This window comes from Callithrix jacchus, chromosome 15, assembly GCF_049354715.1.
Source record: "Callithrix jacchus isolate 240 chromosome 15, calJac240_pri, whole genome shotgun sequence".
In the NCBI taxonomy this organism is placed as follows: domain Eukaryota; kingdom Metazoa; phylum Chordata; class Mammalia; order Primates; family Cebidae; genus Callithrix; species Callithrix jacchus.
In genome coordinates, this window is record NC_133516.1 from 69,002,206 (window position 1) to 69,025,084 (window position 22,879).

The 22,879-nt window shown below is 41.6% G+C and overlaps 1 protein-coding gene across 12 annotated transcripts in view; it reads right to left on the reverse strand.

Annotated features, from left to right (window-relative positions):
* TAMM41 (TAM41 mitochondrial translocator assembly and maintenance homolog) overlaps positions 1–22,879 on the reverse strand; it is a 61,907-nt gene that overhangs the window by 16,318 nt on the left and 22,710 nt on the right. For 4 of the 12 annotated variants that reach the window (XM_078351661.1, XM_078351663.1, XM_078351664.1 and 1 more), the window contains exons 5-8: positions 20,838–20,894; positions 16,805–16,950; positions 2,665–2,830; positions 1,013–1,075 (exon numbers count right to left, since the gene is read on the reverse strand). In XM_078351661.1, the coding sequence (XP_078207787.1) occupies positions 1,013–1,075; positions 2,665–2,830; positions 16,805–16,950; positions 20,838–20,894 (432 nt within the window). Of the gene's footprint in view, positions 1–1,012; positions 1,076–2,664; positions 2,831–9,927; positions 10,159–16,804; positions 16,951–20,837; positions 20,895–22,879 lie in introns of those variants that run through there. The other 8 variants (XM_008982162.2, XM_035273662.3, XM_078351667.1 and 5 more) reach the window with 6 other exon arrangements.

Genomic DNA, 22,879 nt, shown 5'->3' on the forward strand with positions numbered 1-22,879 from the left:
CACATCAAAGCATATCACTGAGAGAATTCAGAACACTGGGGAAAAACAAAGACCTAACAAGCTTCCAGAAATAACATACACAAAGGATCAAGAATCAGAATGGCTTTGGATATAGACTATAATCCTAGAAGTAAAAGATAAATGCAGCAATGATCTCAAAATTCTAAAGGAAAGTGATTTCTAATCTATACCCAGACTAACCATTAATTATGGGTGAAGGCAGACAAAAAAGACTTTCAGACATACATGGTCTCTAATGTGCCTTCCATGTTCCCTTTCTTAGGAAAGTACAGGAAAATGTGCTTCACCGAAATGGGAGGGTGCACCAAGAAAGGTAAAGACATGAGATACAGGAAATGGGGGACTCCCTAGAGGGGACAGTGAAGACACTCTCCATGGGAGAACATTGTGCAGGAAGGAAAGGTGTACTATGTGGCTCACCACACCATTAAACTGAAAACTAATCAGCCAAAACCACAAGACAACAATATTAGGAGGACAGAGGGATAGGAGGGTGAGAACATTGAGGAGGGTAGGTGCCAGAGTTGAATTCTAACCTCCTATAGAGAGAAGTCAATAGATGACACCTGAAGTTGAAACGTAGAGAAACGGCAATAAAAACAAAAATAACCCACTAAGAGAGATGGAAGCAGGTGTCTCTGAGAAGGGGAAGACAAGAGGGAGCACAGGTGCTGTTTTTGCAATGCTATGCATCTCTAACTTTGATAAATATAACAATATGAGGAATATACCCTGCACACAGTAAGTTTCTCAGAAAATTCAGAAGGGCAATAAAGCTTCCAACAGCACTGCCAGTGGTCTGACATTGTTAGACCCCCAGATTCTGCTCCGGTTTGCCTGTTTGTACCTTACTGCAATATCCCAGTTTTTTGGCCATCAAAGCTCAGCATTTCACAAGTGCTTACAACATACAAAGCTTTAAACTGTAACCAAGATTGTGGAAGCCACTCAATCAGCAGATATGTTATACATGGATTTCTGAAGCTCTTACCAGCAGTAAAAATGCCTTTGGTGCTCTGTCTTATACTAGAAGGTCTCACGATTGCTGAAAGCCCTGAGAGAAAAAGCCAAAAAGGGGACCAAAAAAACCCAAAACAGATGTTAGTCATCTTACCAGTTTTAAAACTTGAAAATAATATTCTTTTTCTAGTCAGCCAATAAAACCACCAAATCTATCTCGGTCCTGCTGTCACAGTGACAGTGAAAAGGGCACTGGGATTGAGAGGGTCAGGAGACTGGAGCAGCCAGCCATGGCGCCACCCGGCTGTGTGAGTCCAGGCTGATGACTGAACAGCTCTGGGCCTCCTCCCTTTAAAACTAGGCGGTGGGTTAGCTGACCCTCAAAGGACATTTTATGACTTAAATCTGCTTGAGATTTCTGGTTCTCAATTCCATAACATGAAAAGATAAAAACCAAATGATTATACCTATGAGAAAAACTTTCATTCTGAAAACATATATACGGATTCCACAGTAAGGAGCAAGTTTCACTCTCCTCAAAGAGACAGCCCAGATCACACTGCTGCCAGGATCATGGTCAAACAAACAACAGTGTGTCTAATACAGAGCTCTCTTCAGGATGGGGAGCTAGTGATCTCTACACACGGTCTGCAAACCTAGTGCAGGCCCAGGAGAAGAGTGGGAGTGGAGTGCTTGCTGCGGCTGATGTTCCACTGCAGTGTGATAGTCTTTGCAAAGCATTACTGGAAATTGTATCTGGCACCCAGAGAAGCTCAGTGAATATTCACTGAATGAAAACAGGAGAATGCACTCAATTGAGAGAGGGCCTCATTCTCAATCTCAGAAATATTTCTTGATTGACTGATCTTAGAAATTACCTTTAGCACCTTAAAAGGCAGTTAGTCTCTGAAGATAAGATTCAGGTTTTGTTTTTTTTTTCAGAGATAAGGGCTGCTTTATCACCCAGTGGTGCGATCTTAGCTCACTGCAGCCTCCAACTACTCAAGTGATCCTCCCACCTTAGACTCCCAAGTTAGCTGAGATTATAGGCACATGCCACCATGCCCAGCTAATTTTTCAATTTTTGCAGAGACAGGGTCTTGCTCTGTTGCCCAAGCTGGTCTTAAAACTTCTGGCCTCAAGTGATTCTCCCTCCTGGGCCACCTAAAGTGTTGCAGAAACCCACCTGGCCTGGATTCAGAGTTTTGGATAAACATTAGGGCAGTGCTGGGGAAAATGCTGTGGAACATGCGCCATGTCTAAGTGAATGCACTGAACACTGTATGAGACACATCAAATGTAGTTGGTTGAGGAAAGCTGTGTTCTCAATGTTATAAAAGCACAAAAAATGCCACCAATCTCTTTTCTCAGGCCACCACAAAGAACACAGACACCTTTTAAATAAATTGTAGAAGTTGTGTTACAGGAACCAAAAGAAACATTGTTTCTCCCTTTGACAGTGATTTAGGATCCAGGTAAAATTAGAAGTATTTTCACCATCTTACTTCAAACAAGTAAAAATTCAGATTTAGAAAACCCTCAAATTTTTAGTGTTTTCTTCTTCTGAGAGGCAATCTCTCTATCTCACTAAACAAGAAGGAAGAAATAATACATTCCAATCACAAACAAAGTCTGCTTTCCCCTACAGCTGGCACTTCCTCAACATCAAATTCATAAACGTACCTAGTCGCACCACATCTCCACAGTCGGGGTCATGAGCCACTTGGAATAAAGTTTCTTCCACATCTCTGTTTTTTCCAGGAGGGTCCATAATATGATTTATCTGTTGCTGTAAGCTTTTGGGCAATGTCATCAGCTGAGTGAACTGTCCTTCTGGGCTTTTATCTATCTGAGGGGATAAAAAAAGAAGATGTCTACGGAAATGCTTTCAATTCTATAAATACTCAAACACACAGGCTTCCCTTTAAAAATCACACAAACATATATGCACCACACACCCCCGGTGAGGCAAGCAAGCTAAGGAGACTCTCTTTTCTGAAACTGAATGTATACGTGTTCAGGAGTCTAAGTCCCTTCAAAAAGGATAATTATTGTTTTGTAATATTTCATTACTACTTGAGAAAAGAATAGAAGCCACTCCCAAGGATCAATTTCTGACTTTTGGTTTTAAAATTTGTATTTGTCTTAAATCCAGCAGTCAAAGGAAGTGGTGCTTCAGTTGACACTCATGAAGGCTGCATCAAATCCAGGTGCTAAGGTGACCCTTCCCATTTCAAACACAAGGAGACTGGCATGCCCTGATTACACCGTCAGTGAGACTGAGGGGGATCTGAATTGTGTTTCCTGCCCAAAGGGCCTTTTACTATGCTGTACTTCACAAACTGTAGGAATACACTGATGACAGAAACTAATCTTACTTTTAATCCCTGGCACACAGTAGGTACTCAAAAAACAATAAGGAAATAAATAACTGAATCAATACAACTTAGTTGTCCTAAAGCTACTATGCCAGTGGCTTCTGTTCCCAAAGTATTCTAAAACATACTAAGATGCTTAAGATAAATGTATAAATAAAACACATAAAACTATGTGTCAGACTTTACTTAGAAACCCTTGAATCAAAAGTTAGCCACAGAGCTGAGGCCAGACCTAGCTTTCCTAACTCCCAGTTTCATACACTGTGCCTCATGGAATGAATTTTTTAAAATCTTGTAAACATTGATTTCCTGCCAAGTGCAGAACAAGTAACACTGCCCTCAACAGTTCATCACATTATTTCCCAAGGAAGAATCTGTCCTGTATCATTTAACAAATATTTAGGTTTTAACTTAAACTAAAAGAACAGTAAGAAGAAATCAGATGAAGGTATTACATTTTAGGCTTACAGTTTATAGATAAGACCAACTTTTTTTTTTCTTTGAAAGAGAAAAAAGAAAGGAAGAAAAAGAAAAGAGAGAAAGAAAAAAAGAATGAAAGAGGGAAAGAAAGAGGAAGAAAAAGAGGGAGAATGGGAATCTTGCTTTATTGCCCAGGCTAGAATGTAGTCTAAAAATGTGTATTGAAAACCTCTTTTATGCCAATAAATGTGCTTAACAATGGAGACAGGAAAGAATAAGGGAAGAAAATAACAAACAAGCAGCCAACCAACATTTCATTTAAACCTGTGAAATGCTGTGCAATTGCTGAGGAGTGATTTACTTCCAATTATGTGGTCACTTTTAGAATAGGTGTGATGTGATACTGAGAAAAATGTATGTTTAGTGGATTTGGGGTGGAGAGTTCTATAAATGTTTATTAAGTTTACTTGTTCCAAGTCTGAGTTCAAGTCCTGGATATCCTTGTTAATTTTCTGTCTCGTTGATCTGTCTAATATTGACAATGTAGTGTTAAAGTCTCCCACTATTATTGTGTGGGAGTCTAAGTCTCTTTATAAGCCATTAAGAACCTGCCTTATGCATCTGGGTGCTCCTGTATTGGGTACATATATATTTAGGATCATTAGCTCTTCTTGTTGAATTGATACTTTTACCCTTATGTAATGTCCTTCTTTGTTGCTTTAAAATCCATTTTATCAGAGAAGAGAATTGCAACTCCTACCTTTTTTTTTTTTTCTCTCCATTTGGTTGGTAAATCTTCTTCCATCCCTTTGTTTTGAGTCTTTGTGTATCCTCGCATGTGAGATGGGTCTGGATACAGTATACCGATGGGTTCTGGCTTTTTATCCAATTTGCCTGTCTGTGTCTTTAGATTGGGACATTTAGTCCATTTAAATTTAGGACTGATATTGATATATGTGAGTTTAATACTGCCATTTAATGCTGGCTGGCTGTTTTGCCCATTAGTTAATATAGATTCTTCATTATGGTGATGCTCTTAACCTTTTGGTATGTTTTTGGAATGACTGATACTGGTTGTTCCTTTCTATATGAAAAGCTTCTTTCAGAAGCTCTTGTAAACCAGGCCTGGTGGTGATGAAATCTCTGAGTACTTGCTTGTTTGCAAAAACAATTATTTTTCCTTTACTTATGAAGCTTAATCTGGCTGGATATGAAATTCTGGGTTGAAAGTTCTTTTCTTCAAGGATGTCTCTTCTGGCTTGTAGGGTTTCTGCTGAGAGATCTGCTGTGAGTCTGATAGGCTTCCCTTTGTGGGTAACCTGACCTTTCTCTCTGGCTGCCCTTAGTATTTTCTCCTTCATTTCAACCCTGGTGAATCTAATGATTATGTGCCTTGGGGTTGCTCTTCTTGAGGAATATCTTTGTGGTGTTCTCTGTATTACCTGGAGTTGAATATTGTCCTGCCTTGCTAAGTTGGGAAAGTTTTCCTGGATAATATCCTGAAGAATATTTTCCAGCTTGGATTCATTCTCTTTGTCACATTCAGATACACCTATCAAATGTAGATTAGGTCTTTTTACATAGTCCTATATTTCGTGGAGACTTTGCTCATTCCTTTTTACACTTTTTTCTTCTCTAATCTTGTCTTCTCGTTTTATTTCATTAAGTTGGTCTTCGACCTCTGATATCCTTTCTTCTGCTTGATCAATTCGACTGTTAAAACATGTGCATACTTCACGAAGTTCTCGTATTGTGTTTTTCAGCTCCATTAATTCACTTATATTCCTTTCTTAATTGTCTATTCTCGTTAGCATTTCGTCAAACCTTTTTTCAAGGTTCTTAGTTTCTTTGCCTTGGGTTAGAACACGTTCTTTTAGCTCACCGAAGTTTCTTATTATCTACCTTCTGAAGCCTGATTCTGTCCATTTATCACACTCATTCTCCATCAGGCCTTGTTCCGTTGCTGATGAGGAGCTGTGATCCCCTGTAGGAGGAGAGACATTCTGATTTCGGGTGTTTTCAGACTTTTTGTGCTGGTTTCTCCCTGTCTTTGTGGATTTATCCACCTGTCGTCTTTGTAATTACTGACTTTCAGATTGGGTCTCTGAGTGGATGTCCAGCTGGTTGGTGGTGATGTTTTTTCTGTTTCTTCGTTTTCCTTCGGCGGATGCCCCTCCTCCACAGAGCTGGACCTTCCCGGGTTCAGCTATGCTTGCTGTGAAACTCTCAATCCTCAGTGCTTCCAATTGCTGTTTTTTTGTGGGGAAATTTCCCCTGTGGCAAACCACTGCACCGGCTGAAACACCAGTGTTGAGATTCATGGCGCTTTCTGCCTGGGAATCTCTCGGTCTGGCTCCCCGCTTCAGTCTCCTTTTCAATCAGCTGAATGGGCGACTCTGCCTTCCCGGAGCTCCAAACACCAACTAAAAGGGCACCCAGTCCCATATCCTCCTCACTGAGAACCGCTGGGCTGGGGCACCGGCAAAACAGCCGCATCAGCCAAGAGTCGCGCTGGCGACCTGTGGGGCTCCTCTGCTGGGAATCTCCTGGTTTGTGGGCAACAAAAATTCATCTGAAATTGTGGCGTCCACTCACTCTCCGCGCTTTCACTGGGAACTACAATGCTGAGCTGGTGCTAATCAGCCATCTTGGATCTCTCTCCACTTTTGTTTTTTTTTGAGATGGAGTCTTGCTCTGTCACCAGGCTGCAGTGCAGTGGCGCAATCTCAGCTCACTGCAACCTCGGCCTCCTGGGTTCAAGAGATTCTTCTGCCTCAGCCTCCCGAGTAGCTGGGACCACAGGCGCCCGCCACCACTTTTTTGTATTTTTAGTAGGGACAGGGTTTCACCATGTTGGCCAGGATGGTCTCGATCTCTTGACCTCGTGATCCGCCTGTCTTGGCCTCCCAAAGTCCTGGGATTACAGGTGTGAGCCACTGCGCCTGGCAGATATGACCAACTTTCTTAATAATTAGAATCTACTCATTCTACCATTTTTTAATTGAATAAATATTTATTAAGTATATACTAAATGGGCCAGTCAAATAGATTTATACCTGTAATCCCAACAGTTTGGGAAGCCAAGTCAGGAGGATTGCTTGAACCCAGAAATTCAAGTTCAGCCCTAGCAAAACAGTGAAATATCCAGCTCTATGAAAATTTAAAGAAAGAAAGAAAGAAAGAAGAAGCCAAACATGGAGGTGCACGCCTATAGTTCTGTCTACTTAGGAGGCTGAGGTGGGAGGATCATTTGAGCCTGGGAAGCTGAGGCTTCGATCAGCTGTGATTGTGCTACTGCACAACAGCCTGGGCAACAAGAGTGAGACTTTAAAAAAAAAAAGTATATACCAAATGCCTGAATTTTCTAGTTTTGTCTATAAAATCTATGCAGAGATAAGAAAATGTTATTATTTAATGACTCTAATGAAGGTAGAGGGGTGAATATTTAGGTTTTTATCTAAATGTTTGATATTTATCATTAGGATGTTTCTAAATTCACAGGCCCCATCCTCTATTTAGCTTTGGCTACAAAAATGACAATAAATGTGAGCATTTCTGTAAAATAATCTTAGAAATGACATTTATGGACTTATGTTTTGAGGCCACATATTGGGATTAGGTAGAATAAACTTATATTTAAGTTATGGTTTACCTATGAAGCTTCCAGGAATTTTAGAGATGTCATAATGGCTTGAGTGACATATAAAAAATTAGAAAGTTGGCTGGGTGCGATGGCTCACACTTGTAATCCCAGCACTTTGGGAGGCTGAGGTGGGCAGATCACAAGGTCAAGAGATTGAGACTATCCTGGCCAACACGGGGAAAACCTGTCTCTACTAAAAATATAAAAATTAGCTGAGCCTTGTGGCACACACCTGTAGTCCCTCCTATTCAGGAGGCTGAGGCAGGAGAATTGCTTGAACCTGGGAGGCAGAGGTTACAGTGAGCCGAGATTATGCCATTGCACTCCAGCCTGGCAACAGAGCAAGATTCTGTCTCAAAAAAAAAAAAAAAAAAAATTAGAAAGTAGTATTTGCCACTGCTTTCCCTTGAGGAAAACAATGCACTGGAATTTTTCCATGAAAGCATGCGGGTGAAAAGAAAATATCAGGTGACATGATTTAAAAATTTGGTCTAGTCTCATTTTCCTTACACTAATTCCCATTAAAATACGAAAGTGAAAGCATTCAGCTAAATTGTGAAAGTCAAATTGGATTTTAAAAGCAGACCTCGATAAAATTATCATATGTCAACTTAAGAAAAAAGCAGATATGGAAAAAACATTATATTGTATGATTCCATTCACATGAACTGTCTAGAACAGGCAAATCTGTGGATTAGTGGTTGCCTGGGGGAGGGGAGAACTGGGGACTACTAATAGGTATGGAGTGACAGAAAGCTTCTAAAATTATATTGTGGTGATGGCTGTGCAGCTCTGTGACTATACTAAAACCACTAACTTTTATGGTGTATGAATTATTCACAAATAAAGCTAATATTTTACTTTGTTTACTTATTTATTTTTTTGAGACAAAGAGTCTCTCGCTCTGTTGCCCAGGCTGGAGTGCAGTGCTGCGATCTCAGCTCATGGCAACCTCCAACTCCTAGGCTCAAGCAATTCTCATGCCTCAGCCTCCAGAGTAGCCGGGATTACAAGCACACACCACACCCGGCTAATTTTTTTATTTTGAGTAGAGAAGGGGTTTGCCATGTTGGCCAGGCTAGTCTCAAACTCCTGGCCTCAAGTGATCCATCTGCCTCAGCTTCCCAAAGTTCTAGGATTACAGGGGTGAAGCTGCCATTCTTTCCCCCTGGCCAAAAGAGTAAAGAAAAAATAAAACCATATCCTAGGAGGAATGGCAGAGATGATGAGCATCACCTGTAGACCTAAATGTAGGGATATGGCAGATAATTTTATGTGTAAACTCAGCTAGGCTATAATGCTACAGAACAAGGCTACAGTGCCTAGTTACTTGATAAAACACCCATCTGAATGTCGCTGTCAGCATATTTTTTAGAATTAATTAACATTTAAATAAGTAGATTTTTAAGTAAAGCTGATCATCTTCTACATTACAGGTGAATCTCACCCAGTTGGTTGAAGGCCTTAAGACTAAGGTCCCCTGAAAAACAAATTCTGCCTCCAAACAGCTTTCAGATTCAAGACTGCAACACCAACTTCCCTGGGTCTCCAGTCTCCTGGCCCGCCCTACATATTTCTAACGTTCCAGCTCCTCCAACTGTATGAGACAATTTCTTAAAATACATCCCTCTTTCTCTTTCTGTATCTAAATACAGACACAGATGTACACAGAGAGAGAGAAAACAAGAGGGGAGGGGGGAAGAGAGAGAGAGAGAAAACAAGAGGGGAGGGGGGAAGAGAGAGAGAGAGAGAGAGAGAGAGAGAGAGAGAGAGAGAGAGAGAGAGATCCTATTGATTCTGTTTCTCTAGAAAACTCTGACAAATCCAAGGATTGATGGGTCCCATCATAGTCTGGCCCTTGCAGTAACCAAATGGATCCTGGATTACAATCGACTGACTACCAAGTGAGTAGAAACCCCACTGGCATCTGCTGTGCCAGATATGGTAAATCTGCTAGAGGAGGTCAGTAGAACTCCAGGTTAACTGATGAGGCCCACCTGGTGCATGCATTCTTTTACATCCCTATTAGGAAAGGGGCAGAAGCAGCTCACATTTATAAAAGACAGACAACAGTGTACCTTGCAGTTTGTCTTAGGGATATGTTAACTCTCTCATGCATAAGATATTCAAAACAAGCCAGATTATTGGGCCCGTCTGTATAATATGATGTTGATCTACTATATGAGTGATATATTGTTACTGTCACCTGGTAAGCAATAAAGGACAAGGACATTGGAGGCCTTAGTAGAGATATGCATTCCAGAGGGAAGGAGATACCTAGAAGAAACCTCATGAAGTTTCAAGAGCCTACCACATCAATGAAGTTTTTAGGGGTCAAACAGTCAGGAGTATGCTGGGACATCCCACCCCTGACTCCACCAAAGTAAAAGTCAACCAACTGCATCTCGTGCCTCTCACCACTAAGAAAAAAGCACAATGGTGGGCCTCTTCAGGTTCTGAAGGCAGCATATTCCATGTTTGGGAATAATAATCAGACCCATTTACCAAGTGAGATGAAAGGATGATTGGCTTTGTGAGGGGCCGAGAACAGAAAGAACTCTGCAACAGATCCAGGCAGAAGTATAATCAGCCCTGTCAGTTGGGCTATACAACCTTGTAGACTCTGTGGTTCCAAAGGAATCTGCAGTGTAAAAAGAAGCCACGTGAAGCTTATAGTGAGCCCCAGGAGGAGAATCCCAATGTAGATTGCTGGGTTCTGGAGCAAGGCCTTGCCATCTGCAGTGAAGAACCACACACAATTTGAAGTCAGCTGCTGGGTATTTGGTCCTTGGTAGAGATGCAGTTTCTGACCATGTCATATCACATAACCATATCAAAGATACTCATCACAAGCTGGGATCTGTTTGTTTGTTTGTTTGTTTGTTTTTGAGACAGAGTCTTGCTCTGTCACCAGGCTGGAGTGCAGTGGTGCAATCTCAGCTCACTGCAACCTCCACCTCCTGGGTTCAAGTGATTCTTCCGCCTCAGTCTTCTGAGTAGCTGGGACCACAGGCACGTGCCACCATGCCTGGCTAATTTTTTTTGTATTTTTAGCAGAGACGGGGTTTTACCGTGTTGGCCAGGATGGTCTCCATCTCTTGACCTCGTGATCCACCCCGCCTCAGCCTCCCAAAGTGCTGGGATTACAGGCATGAGCAACCGCGCCCGGCCCACTGGGATCTGTTAGATTTACCAAGTCATTAGGTCGGGCAGGCTCAACAGCAATCCATCGTAGGATGGAAGAGGTCTGCCAGCACTGGGCATGAGCAAGGCCAGAGGGTACAGTGAGCAGCACAAGCACGAAGCTGAGACCCTGTAATCCCCACCAGTACTGCACTAGTGCTTTTTTGTTGGTTCATGCATGTGTCTACACAGAGGCTCCCTTGTGACTGGCTTCTGGAGGAGGAAAAAGAACCAGACTTGCTTCATGGATGATTTGGTTTGGCATATACGAGCTGAAAACAGATGGCATTTGCACTACGGCCACATTCAGGGACAGTCCTGAAAGATGCTGATGAGGGGAAATCCTTCCATGGGCATGCTTCAGGTAGTGCCCCTGGTTATCCATGTCATATGGAGAACAAAGTAGCCCAAGATTAGACTATGTAAAGACTCATGGAGAGTGGAGAATGATTCACTTGTCAGCTAGGAGCCTAAAAAAGAAAAAAATTGGGAGACTGGGGCCAAGAAACTGATGGACTCATGGGAATGGGCACCAAGTGTGAAGATCTTTGTATTATGTATTTATTCCTACCAGGAATCATGAAAGAGGTGACAACAACCAAAAGAACAATGCAGCCAGTTGACTCAATAGCCTCTGTGGTGCTAGTGGTGGCACAAGGGGTTCATAACAGGAATGCCCATGGTGTCAAGGACAGAGGCTATACTTAAACCCAGTATCATGGATGTCTACTCAACAAGGCTGATTTAGCTGTCGCTGCTACTGAAAGTCCATCCTGATCTCAAGAGGCCAATGCTGAGATCCTGATAGAAGATCATCTTTTGAGACTAACCAACCATTTGGTGGTAAGTTGACGACACTGGACCCCTCCAACCTGGAAAGGGGCAGCAGTTCACCTCGACTTAGAAGTGATACATATTGCCAGCCATGGGTTTGCCCTTCCTGCCTGCAGGGCCTAGCCAGTCCCCTTGCATGGGACTCACAGAATGTCTGATTCAGCAACATGGTATACCACATACCATCACTTAGGGGATCCACTGTAGAGCAAAGGCAGGGCAGAGGTGCAGCAATGGGCATAAGACTGTGGCTCCATTGTTCCTACCACAAATCGCACCTCAGCTGCCAGCCTGGGATGGCAGTGGCTTCAAAGGGTGTCAAATTTTGTCCCCCACGCTAAAGAATTATATGGCCCAAAATGTCAATGTGCCACTGTTGGAAAACTATGAAAGAGCCATCAAGGAACAGCAGAGGCACAGATTGAAGACACTGTCCTGCGACCATGGGCTGTGCTACACACCCCGAATCAATCACCATTACACAGTACTATATTCCCAATTGGCAGAAGACATGGGCCTGGGGACCAAGGGTAGAAGGAAAAATGATCTTGTTTACAATCATTCCCAGGAACCCACTCAGGAACACTGTGCTTTCTATCACCACAACTCTAGGGCTGTGGGTCTAGAGATCCCAGTTCCCAGAGAAGGAATGCTTCTACCAGAGGACACAGTAAGCATCCCATTAACTTTAAGCTACGACTGCAACCCAATCAATTCAGAATCCCATGCCAAAAGTCCAGCAGATAAGGCAATGAGTCACTGGCAGGAGCAATAGGCCCTGGTCATCAGGAGCTGGGGGTGCTGATACACATCTCTTAGTACCCTTTGCCCAATTTTGATGGTAACTGGACAAATGTGGTGGCTAGGGTCCTCCAGATTCCTCCAAGATGAGAGTCTGGGCCACCCTGTCTAGACAAGCAAAAGTGGCAGATGGGGGTGAAGGGAATCTGGATGGGTAGCAGAGGCGGGAGAAGATGAGTCTTAGTTGCAGCCTCAAGGCCAGATGTAGCACTGGGAGCTGTAGCTCAGTCCCCCAATCTTATTCTTGTAAATTTCCCCAGAAAAGAAACCAATTAGAAACTAGATTATGCAGGCTTTTATAGGCCATAGGAAAGATTCTAGATACCTTTATCTTCATAGTTAGGCAAAATTCCTAGGCCTTTTTCCTTGCTCAGTTTCTAGAAAATTGGTAGCTAGACACATTATACTTCCCTGTTCTCTAGCCAGAGAATGGAAGACCTCTGGAGAAATTCTACAGACACTGATATTTGAGATCCTCCAATAAAACAGCTAGATCCTTGGCCAGCAGCGGTGGTTCATGCCTGTAATCCCAGCACTTTGGGAGGCCGAGGCGGGCAGATCACTTGAGGTCAGGAGTTGGAGACCAGCCTAGCCAACATGGTGAAACCCTGTCTCTACTAAAAATACAAAGCTTAGCCAGGTGTGGTTTTACATGCCTATAGTTCCAGCTATTCGGGAGGCTGAGGCATGAGACTGCTTGAATCTGGGAGATGGAGGTTGTAGTGAGCCAAGATCAAGCCACCGCAGTCCAGCCTGGGCAACAGAGAGAGACTCCATCTCAAAAAAACAAAACCAAACCAAACAAAACAGCTAGGTCCTTGCTTCATAATCCTATAGTCAAGCCCACCAGTTGATAAGTCTGATATATTGCAAAGAATCTCTGGTTGGCATTTTAGTGCCTCATTCTTTAAAAACAGGCCAGAGCCAGGCATGGTGGCTCTTGCCTGTAATCCCAATACTTTGGGAAGCCAAGAAAGGAGGATAGTTGAGCCTAGGAGTTCGAGACCAGCCAGGGCAACAAAGTGAGGCCCTGTCTCTACAAAAAAATAAAAAATGTAATGACTCAGATCATATGGGTACAAATATGTATATAGATATAGATATATAGATATAGATACACACACACATACAAAAAAATCAGCTGGGCATAGTGGCATGGGCCTGTAGTCTCAGGTACTCAGGAGGCTGAGGTGGCAGGATCACTTGAGTGCAGGAGTTTAAGGCTACAGTGAGCTATGTATGATCATGTCACTACACTGCAGCCTAGGTGACAGAGTGAAATCCCTCTCAAATTCATTAATTCGTTAATTAATTTAAGAAAACAGGCCAGGAAGGAAATTCAAACATTTGAGAAAAGCTTCTAACATAACAGACAACAGTAAATGAACAAACAAAAAGAACTATAAAAGAAAGAAACAATGTGAGACAGCAAGACCAACTCTTCAAAAGTTACAGTAAAGATCATTCAAGAGATTAGGAGAAAATAATGCATCCATAATACAAGAATAGAATGCTATAAAAAAGAACATTTGGAAAAAATATTCAGTAGAAGTGTTAGAAAACCAATCAGAAAAATTCTCCCATAAAGCTAAAGTGATGAGAGAAAGAGAGAGAGAGAGAGAGAGAGACAGAGAGAGAGAGAGAGAGAGAGAGAGACAGAGAGAGAGAGAGAGAGAGAGAGAGAGAATAAAAGGTTAAACCAGGAGATCTAGCAACCGCCTAAGAGGAATCCCAGGAAGAACAAACTAAGAAAATGAGTATGAAGAAATAATTACAGAAATAATGAAAGAAAATTCCCTAGAATTGAAGCTTATAAAATTTCAGATAGAAAAGGCTCACTGAGGCTGGGTGCAGTGACTCACACGAGTTAACTCAATTCTTTGGAAGACCAAGGTAGGAGGATGGCTTGAGCCCAGGAGTTTGCGACCAGCCTGGGCAATATGGTGAAACCCCGTTTCTACTAAAAATACAGAAACCAGTCAGGCATGGTGGTGCGTGCCTGTAGTCCCAGTTACTCAAGAGGTTGAGGTGGGAGAGTTGCTTGAGCTTGGGAGTTTGAGGTTGCAGGAAGCTGGGACTGCGCCACTGCACTCTGCCTGGGCAACTGAGCAAGGCCCTGTCACAAAAACAAAAAAGAGGAAAGAAAAGAAAAAAAAAAGAGAAAGAGCGAGAGAGAGAGAGAGAAAGAGAGGGAAGGAGGATGAACGAACCTAGCAAGTGCCTGATTAATGGAAAACATATAAATAAAGAGGGAAAATTATTTCCACCCTAGAATTTGATATCTAGCCAACACTATCAATCAAAGGGAAGGTAGAATTTTCAGAGGTATACAGTCTCAAAAATTTAACTACCCCACACCCTTTAAAAAGGTAATAAAAGACATACTTCACTAATATGAGAGTGTAAACCATGGCAGAGGAAAATGCAAGACCCACAAAACCAAAAACTAGCATAGGGGAGGCAAAGGGAATTCTCAGGGCAATAATGAAAGGAAGGTGGAGGACTGCAGCTGTGCAGCAAGCTAGAAAACAACCAGCCGAGAAAGAACAGGGCAGGGGAAATGTTTTCCAGGAAAAACATTCCTATGAAAAATAAGAAACAAAAAATACTGATAATCTATCTATAATGGGAAAAGTTTTACAGATCTGTCAGAGTTTGAGGATGAAATAATGACCTAAGCAACTGAAAAAATAAGACAACTATTAACTCCAGGATAAACAAAGTTATATGGGAAAGGGAACTTCATAATACCACAGCTCATCCATAAAGAAAAAGCTGTCACAATATAGTAAATAATGAATACTAACCTAACCAAAAATTATGAAACACCTTTATGTGAGCATGAGGACATGAGGCAGGAGGGGAAGAGAATGTGTGTGCTGAGTGCGTGTGTGTGTAAATGTGTGTATTGGTATGTGAATTGATGAGGCAGTGTAAGATGGTTAAAAAAAAAATCCTCATTTTCCAGGATGGCAAAAATAAAGAGTAAGATTGAAAAAAAATAAGGAAATAATAGTCAAAGCATATTATTTAGAACACGGAAGTGAATGTCAGAAGAATCAGCTATAGAGATGAAAGCAGATGCCTCTGGTAAGTAAGGCTGAGAATGTAGAAAGGTATACACAGGGAACTGCCCTTCTTATTATAAACCTGAGGTACCATTTGGCTTTTAAACCACGTGTATGTGTAAAATAAAAAACCTCAACCTGAACCAAATGTGGCAAAATCTGTTAAACTGAGTGGTGGGTATTCTCGAATTTCATATGTCACTCTCTATTCTTTTCTCATTTTAAAACTAATTCCTATTTCCATAATTTTTTTTTTTTTGAGATGGAGTTTCACTCTTGTCCAGGCTGGAGTACATTGGCGCAATCTCAGCTCACCACAACCTCTGCCTCCTGGGTTCAAGTGATTCTCCTGCCTCAGCCGTCTGAGTAGCTGGGATTACAGGCATGCACCACCATGCCTGGCTAATTTTGTATTTTTAGTGGAGACAGTGTTTCTCCATGTTGGTCAGGTTGGTCTCAAACTCCCTACCTCAGGTGATCCACCCGCCTCGGCCTCCCAAAGCACTGGGATTACAGGTGTGAGCCACCACGCCTAGCCACTAATTTCTATTTTTTTAAATTCCCTTTTTCGCTCTAGAAATTCCATTAATCTATTACTCATTACAATGTTAGTTGCCCCTATTATGTGGATGGGGAAGAGCATAAACGAAGGAAAATACAGTGTTCTTTACATTAAAGAAAAAAAAAAAAACTGCGGTTTTCATAGATAAAAAACAAAAACAAAAAACCTTAAATCTAGATTACTTTTCTCCAAGGGATGATTGATTTGTTTATTATTATTTTTTATTTTGAGATACGGTCTTGCTCTGTTGCCCAGGCTGGAGTGCAATGGCACAATCATGGCCCACTGTAGCCTATAACTCATGGACTCAAGCAATCCTCTCACCTCAGCCTCCCCCAAGTATCTGGGACATAGCTAATTTTGTATTATTTTGTATTTTTTGTAGAGATAGGCTGTTGCCCTGTCTCTGCCCACATTGGCCTCCCAAAGTGCTGGGCTGGGGGTGCTGAGGCTGAGGGTGTTGAGGCTGCGGTGAGCCAAGATCATGCCAGTGCACTCCAGCCTGGGTGACAGAGTCAGACCCTGTCTCCCCCTCAAAAAAAAAATAATAGACACCAAAATGTCAGTACAGTTACCTCTGGGAGCTAAATGGGTCTGGGGATGGAATTAGAGTGATCTAAAAGTTTATTTTCACCAGTTTTGATTGGTAATTAACAGGCATAAGAATTTCCAATGGCAAGAAAGACACATGGTGAAAACAAGTCCCTCTCCCACTTCTGCCCCTAGTTCCCTTCTCCAAAGGCAGCCTCTTATTACTAGTCTCTGTTACCTTTTAGCATTATTCCAGATACACAGAACCATATGTTTTCATACAGTACTTACTTTTTAAACTATAAATATTCTAACATTAGTCATGTTGTTCTACCCCTGACTTTCTTCCTGCAAAGAGCTCGTCTTAGAAACAATGCAAGCTTATTTTCCACCTACAGTTTACCTCCAGCCGGCCTTGCTGGCTTTTATACACCACTTGAGGATTCTCCTGTAGTATGCTGCCATACAGCTCTCGAAAGTGGGCTATATTGGGCTTCACAATATTCAACACTTTTGTTTTATCCTCTCCAACCAGCATCCGAAAGTCACCTAGTTAAAACAAAGAGATAAACACATCTTCCATTTAGAATCCACACTCTGACCTATGAACGACAGTCCCCACACTGACACTGCATAGGTTCACTCTGGCAGGATCCACCACCAAAACCTTGTTTTTCCTCCTCAAAACATGGACACTTTACCCAAGAAATGTGAGCACTTGTTTGGAGGAAAAGAGGGTCTCTCAAATCACAAAGCCCTTTATGCCACTTAAATTAGTTACCTAGGTACACAAGGTAATCACAAGTGAGTGGCTAACTTGTTTTAGTTTTTCCAGTGCTGAAGCTTCTGTACCTACAAACTCTCATCTTACGGGTTAAACTCCGCCTGTGGCCAATCAGGGAGACAGGAGCTGTGCACTACCACCGTAGACTCGTCCTTGCCATTGCTTCCTTATTGCTGACCTGTTGAGGAGCTTTATGAATACAATTAATCTTATATTTTACAAGGGCAAAATAAGGCTTAAAAGTTCTATAAGAGGACGTTTGCATTTAAGATGAAATTGTAAACAGATATAACTTCTTAAATTGCAAGTGAGGAGAAATAAGAAATGTTACATTTGCCTATGGGATGAATTGAGCTGAAGAACAAATAATTTTGAAGGACAAAAGCATTTTTGAATCAAATGAAAAGTGCCCTATCAATGCCACTGATAATCGTCAGCAAGATGAAGGAGAAAGGAATGATAAAAGTGGACACATTTGAGTACATGCCTACTGGGCTAACATGAAATCAGAAGAGTCTGGACAAACGCAGAACCTTCTGAGTCAATCGTGGTGAAAGCAATGTTATGGAATCCTTTGTTGGACAGAGAGCAAGTTGTTGGGGGAGTGGAGAGGTGGCAAGTGTAGGCAGATACCCCAGCTGCTGAGGAATCCCCTGGGGCTAGGATGACAATATAATTTATCATCCAAACTAGGTCACTTCTGAGGGTGAAGGGAGCACTATAAATAATTACACTAGACAAGTATAAACTGAGCAAACCAGGACATATGGTTACCCTTGCCAATTTCTTTCTTCTGGAGAAGGAAAGGGATCATAGAGGTCATTACTTGCCACAATGGACTTTCCTAGTGCAAACTGTTGGCTTGTTTTAGAAAAAGCAAAAATACAAAGATGACCAACAATGTGTACTTCATTGAGTAAGGAGTAACATATGCTGGGTTTTAAGCTTCAGAGGACCAACTGACACTACAATTTGGTGGAATGCAACTGGGGGCTGCAAGCTTAGAAAAACAAGACTTCCAAAGAGCCTCCAGAACCTGACCTTGGTGAACAGGAGGTCTGACTATTCAGGTGAGTGAGCAGAAGCAAGTCCCAGTCCTAACAACCTGCTCAAATATGGATGAACCTGTTTTTTTTCACAATTGTTTTGAAGGGAGAGTTAGATAGTTAAAATCCAGAATCACTGCTAATAAGGAGGTCAAGAAATCAGTCCTTTCACATATTGCTGTTGACAGCATAAACTGCTAAAATTCTTCTGGAAAGCACTGAAGCAAGAAACCCCATCTCTGGAGCAGGCCTAAAGAAATAAGCCAAAAACACAGAGGTAATGTTTACTGAGCATCTGGTAAATACCAGCCACTGTGCCAAGTGCTTTGTGATATTGCTTCACTTAACCCATATAGCCCTCCTTGCAGGTAGATAGGATTCTATCCCCATCCACATACAAGTCAACAAAGACAGAGATTTAAAAACCTGCTTAAGGTTTCCCAGGAAGTAAAAATACACTACATATATAAAATTGCTCACGGAAGCACTATTTATGATACTGAAAGCAACCCAAATGTCCAACAATGGGGGAATGGATGCACTATGATGGCATACTGTTACTATCATGGAACAGTAATCACACACAGTAAGATGGAAAGTGATCATTTAGTAATGTGCAGTAAGAAACAAACATACAGAAGTATAACAGGCTGGGCATGATGTCTCACATCTGTAGTCCTAGCACTTTGGGAGGCGAAGGCCAGGGGACAGGAGTTTGAGTCCAGCCTGGGCAACATAGTGAGATCCTGTCTCTATATAATTTTTTTAAAGCATACCAAAACAAAGCAAAAAACAAACTTTGTAAGAAATGAGAAAACCAGGATCAAGGGACTATATAAAAATGCTTATTTTTGCTCTAATAAAATACACATTTATTGCATGTTTTTGCATGTGTGCTTTAATTTGCTATCTCATTTGGTCATGGCAAAGCTCCATAAAGTAGATACTATTATTCTCAATTTTACAGATGAGAAGATGGAGGTACAAAGATAATCTGCCCCAGGTCCAACTGCCTCTCGGTATTAGGGTAGTGACGTTTTAGGTGATGATTTTACTCTATAATTTCCCTCCATTTCCCTCACTTCTATAATGTTGGCATATTACTTTCTAGCATTGTAAAACAAATTCATGGGATACACAGATGATGACTTGACAAATGTGAATGGAGTGGTGGTTAAGTTTCAACTGTGTAAATCCTTATGCATATAAAAATGGATTCCACTGATCTTGAAGGGATGAAATGTCATCAAATTCTGACTCTAACAAGGCTGGCCCTGAAGTGAAAGATCAGTTTCTAAAACTGTTGAGTTCAAAACATTTGTGTCATTCCTTCTTTCTATACATTCCACAAACAAAAAGTTCCTCGATTTTAGAGTCACTTTCTGAGAGAAGGATTTACCATCCTGAAATATCAAGGATTGTATTTTACAATCCAAATCCACCCCATAAAAGAACAATTGCATGCCATGATTAAAGGACCTAGAAAATACTCTAGGCTCTCGGAGAACAAGGACTGGGACTTATTTATCTCTGTATCCCTAGCTGCTTGTGCAATGCCTGGCACGGGGAACATACACATCAATAAATGTGTGCAGAACTGAATTTCTCTCACTGCTATGCAGCTGAACTAGCTCAGCCACAGGGGATAGGAAGCAAATGGGCCTACAACTCATTTCCTCAGAACAAAATGAATAAAATCATGGGTACGGCATGAACCAGCATCTGATCATAACAATATATTTGTCTTACCTTCGGAGATCTGTTTGCAACAAAACAACAGTAATGGATTAAAACTGCCTGCCGACTTTATTTCATGCCTGTAGGACTCCTAGTACAGTACAATGGGCATCCAAAAGGATAATTTCTCCTTGAACTTGAAATGACACAAACTCCAAGTCCTGTAAACCACCTTGTGGTGGCCTTCGCTGTGATTCAGGCATGCAGGCAGTAGTTAGGGACCTCATTACAGGTGTGCGGACATGAAGGGCTGCATAGTATAGCAGCAAGGCCTTGGCTTTCAACTCTGGCAATGTCCCAGTGTGACTGAGTGATTTAAACTTTCTGAGTCAGCTTCCTTCTCTGTAAAGTAGCTTAACCTTACACAATTGCTTTCAGATTTAAATGAGTTAAAATTTAAAGGCAGTGGTCCCCAACCTTTTTGGCAACAGGACCAGGTTTGGTGGAAGACAATTTTTCCATGGATGGGGGGCCCGGGGACAATGGTTACAGGATGACTCAAGCACATTACATTTTTTTTTTTTTTATCCAGGCTGGAGTGCAGTGGCACGGTCTTGGCTCACTGCAACTACCACCCCCCAGGCTCAAATTATTCTCCTGCCTCAGCCTCCCAAGTAGCTGGGACTACAGGCGCCTGCCACCACACCTGGCTAATTTTTGTATTTTTAGTAGAGATAGGGTTTCACCATCTTGGCCAGGCTGGTCTTGAACTCCTGACCTTGTGATCCACTCACCTTGGCCTCCCAAGGCATAAGCCACCATGCCCGGCTGCACATTATATTTATTGTGCACTTTATTTGTCATTATTACATTGTAATAATTAAATAATTATACATTATAATATATAATGAAAGAATTATACAACTTACCATAATGTAGAATCAGTGGGAGCCCTGAGATTATTTTCCTGCAACTAGACAGTCCCTCTGGGGGTGATGGGAGACAGTGATAGATCAGGCATTAGATTCTCATGAAAAGCCTGCAACCTAGATTCCTCAAATATGCAGTTCAAATAGGGATTGCACTCCTATAAGGATCTAATGCCCATGCTGATCTGACAGGAGGCGGAGCTCAGGCAGTAATTCAAGTGATGGAGACTGGCTGTAAATACAAATAGAGCTTGCCCACCACTCACCTCCCGCTGTGTGTTTTGGTTCCTAACGGGGTTCCCAAGGGTTGGGGAACCCCAAGTTAAGGTATTAGAGAATGCTTTGTAAGTAGTAAAGCAGATACTATTTATAATATGTATCTAGCATGGGCAAAGGATGGAGGGTAGAGGAAGCACTGGGTCTTGAAGATAATAACTACCAGCTAACTTTTCTCCCTTTAAAGGAATTGCAAGACTGCTGTCATTTCTGTTCAGTGAATATCCGAGTAACTACAAAGTGGATACAAAATATCAGGAGCTGTGTGCTAAGCAATGGAGATCCAGGCTGAGCAACCCTAATCTTAACACCAGAAATGCAAAATGTCCCCAAACCTAAAACCTTTTGAGCACTGGCATAACACAAGTGGAAAATTCCACACCTGACCTCATGCAGTGTGTAGCATATATGATTAAAAATATTATTTAAAATCACCTTCAGGTGATGTGTATGAGGTATTTATGAAACATAAATGAATTTCATGATAGACTTGGGCCATCCCCAAGATATTTCATTATATATGTGCAAGCATTTCAAAATCAGAAAAATTCCAAAATCCAAAACACTTCTGGCCCCAAGCATTTCAGATAAGGGATACTCAACCTGCCTTGATTTAGACCCTACCTCAGGCAGCAAATGGTATGAAAAAAAGATCAATTCAGTGCAGGTTTTTATGCGGTAGTGTTTAAGGACTGTAGCCCAAACTGGATATTGATATGGCAAAATAAAATTCATTTTCAGGACTGTTTTTCAGATGTAATTCATATACCATGTAATTCATCCATTAAAGTAAATAATTCAGCATTTTAAATTCTATTTACAAAGTTGTACAATCATCTCTCCAATCTAATATTAGAGTACTCCAGCCTTCCCACAAGAAACCCCATGCTCCTAAGTGATTACTCCCCATCTCCCTTCACTCCCCATCCCCAGCCTGAATTGCAACATTGCCCAGTTCAGTGAATATTTGGGTGGTTACAAAGTACCAGGAGCTATGCTAGACAATGGAGACACAGGCTGGATCTAATCTACTTTCTCCCTACAGATTTGCCTATTCCGGACAGTGTATACACACTGAATATACACCATGTGGGGTTATTTTTATGATCTTAGCAAAATGTTTCCAAGGTTCATTACAGTGTAGCATTAATCCATACTTCATTCCTGCTTATGGTTAAATAATAATCCATTGTACAGATGTACCAATTTTATTTGTCAGTTGATAAGCATTTATGCTGTTTCTACTTTTGGACTACTCATTACGAATAACGCCGCTATGTAGGAGTTTTTGTATGGACATATGTTTTCATTTCTCATAGGTAGAAATGTTTTCATTTCTCATGGGTCATATGGTAACTGTGTTTAACATTTGGAGGAACCACCACATTGTTTTCCAAAGCAGCTGTACCACTTTACAATCCTATCAGCAATATATGAGGGTCCCAATTTCTCCACATTTTCAACACACCTTCTTGTCTTTTTTACTATAGCCATTGTGGCAGGTGTAGAATGGTGTCTCTGTGATTTGGATTGGCATTTCCCTAACACCTATGATGTGAACAACTTTTCATGTGCTTACTGGCCATTTGGATACCTTTTCTGAAGAAACGGCTATTCAAATCCTTCTCTTGTTTTTAAATTGGGTTGTCTTTTTGGTTTTTTTTTTTCTTTTTGAGACAGAGTCTTGCTCTGTTGCTCAGGCTGGAGTGTGATGACATGATCTTGGCTCACTGCAACCTCCACCTCCTGGTGTCAAGCTATTCTCC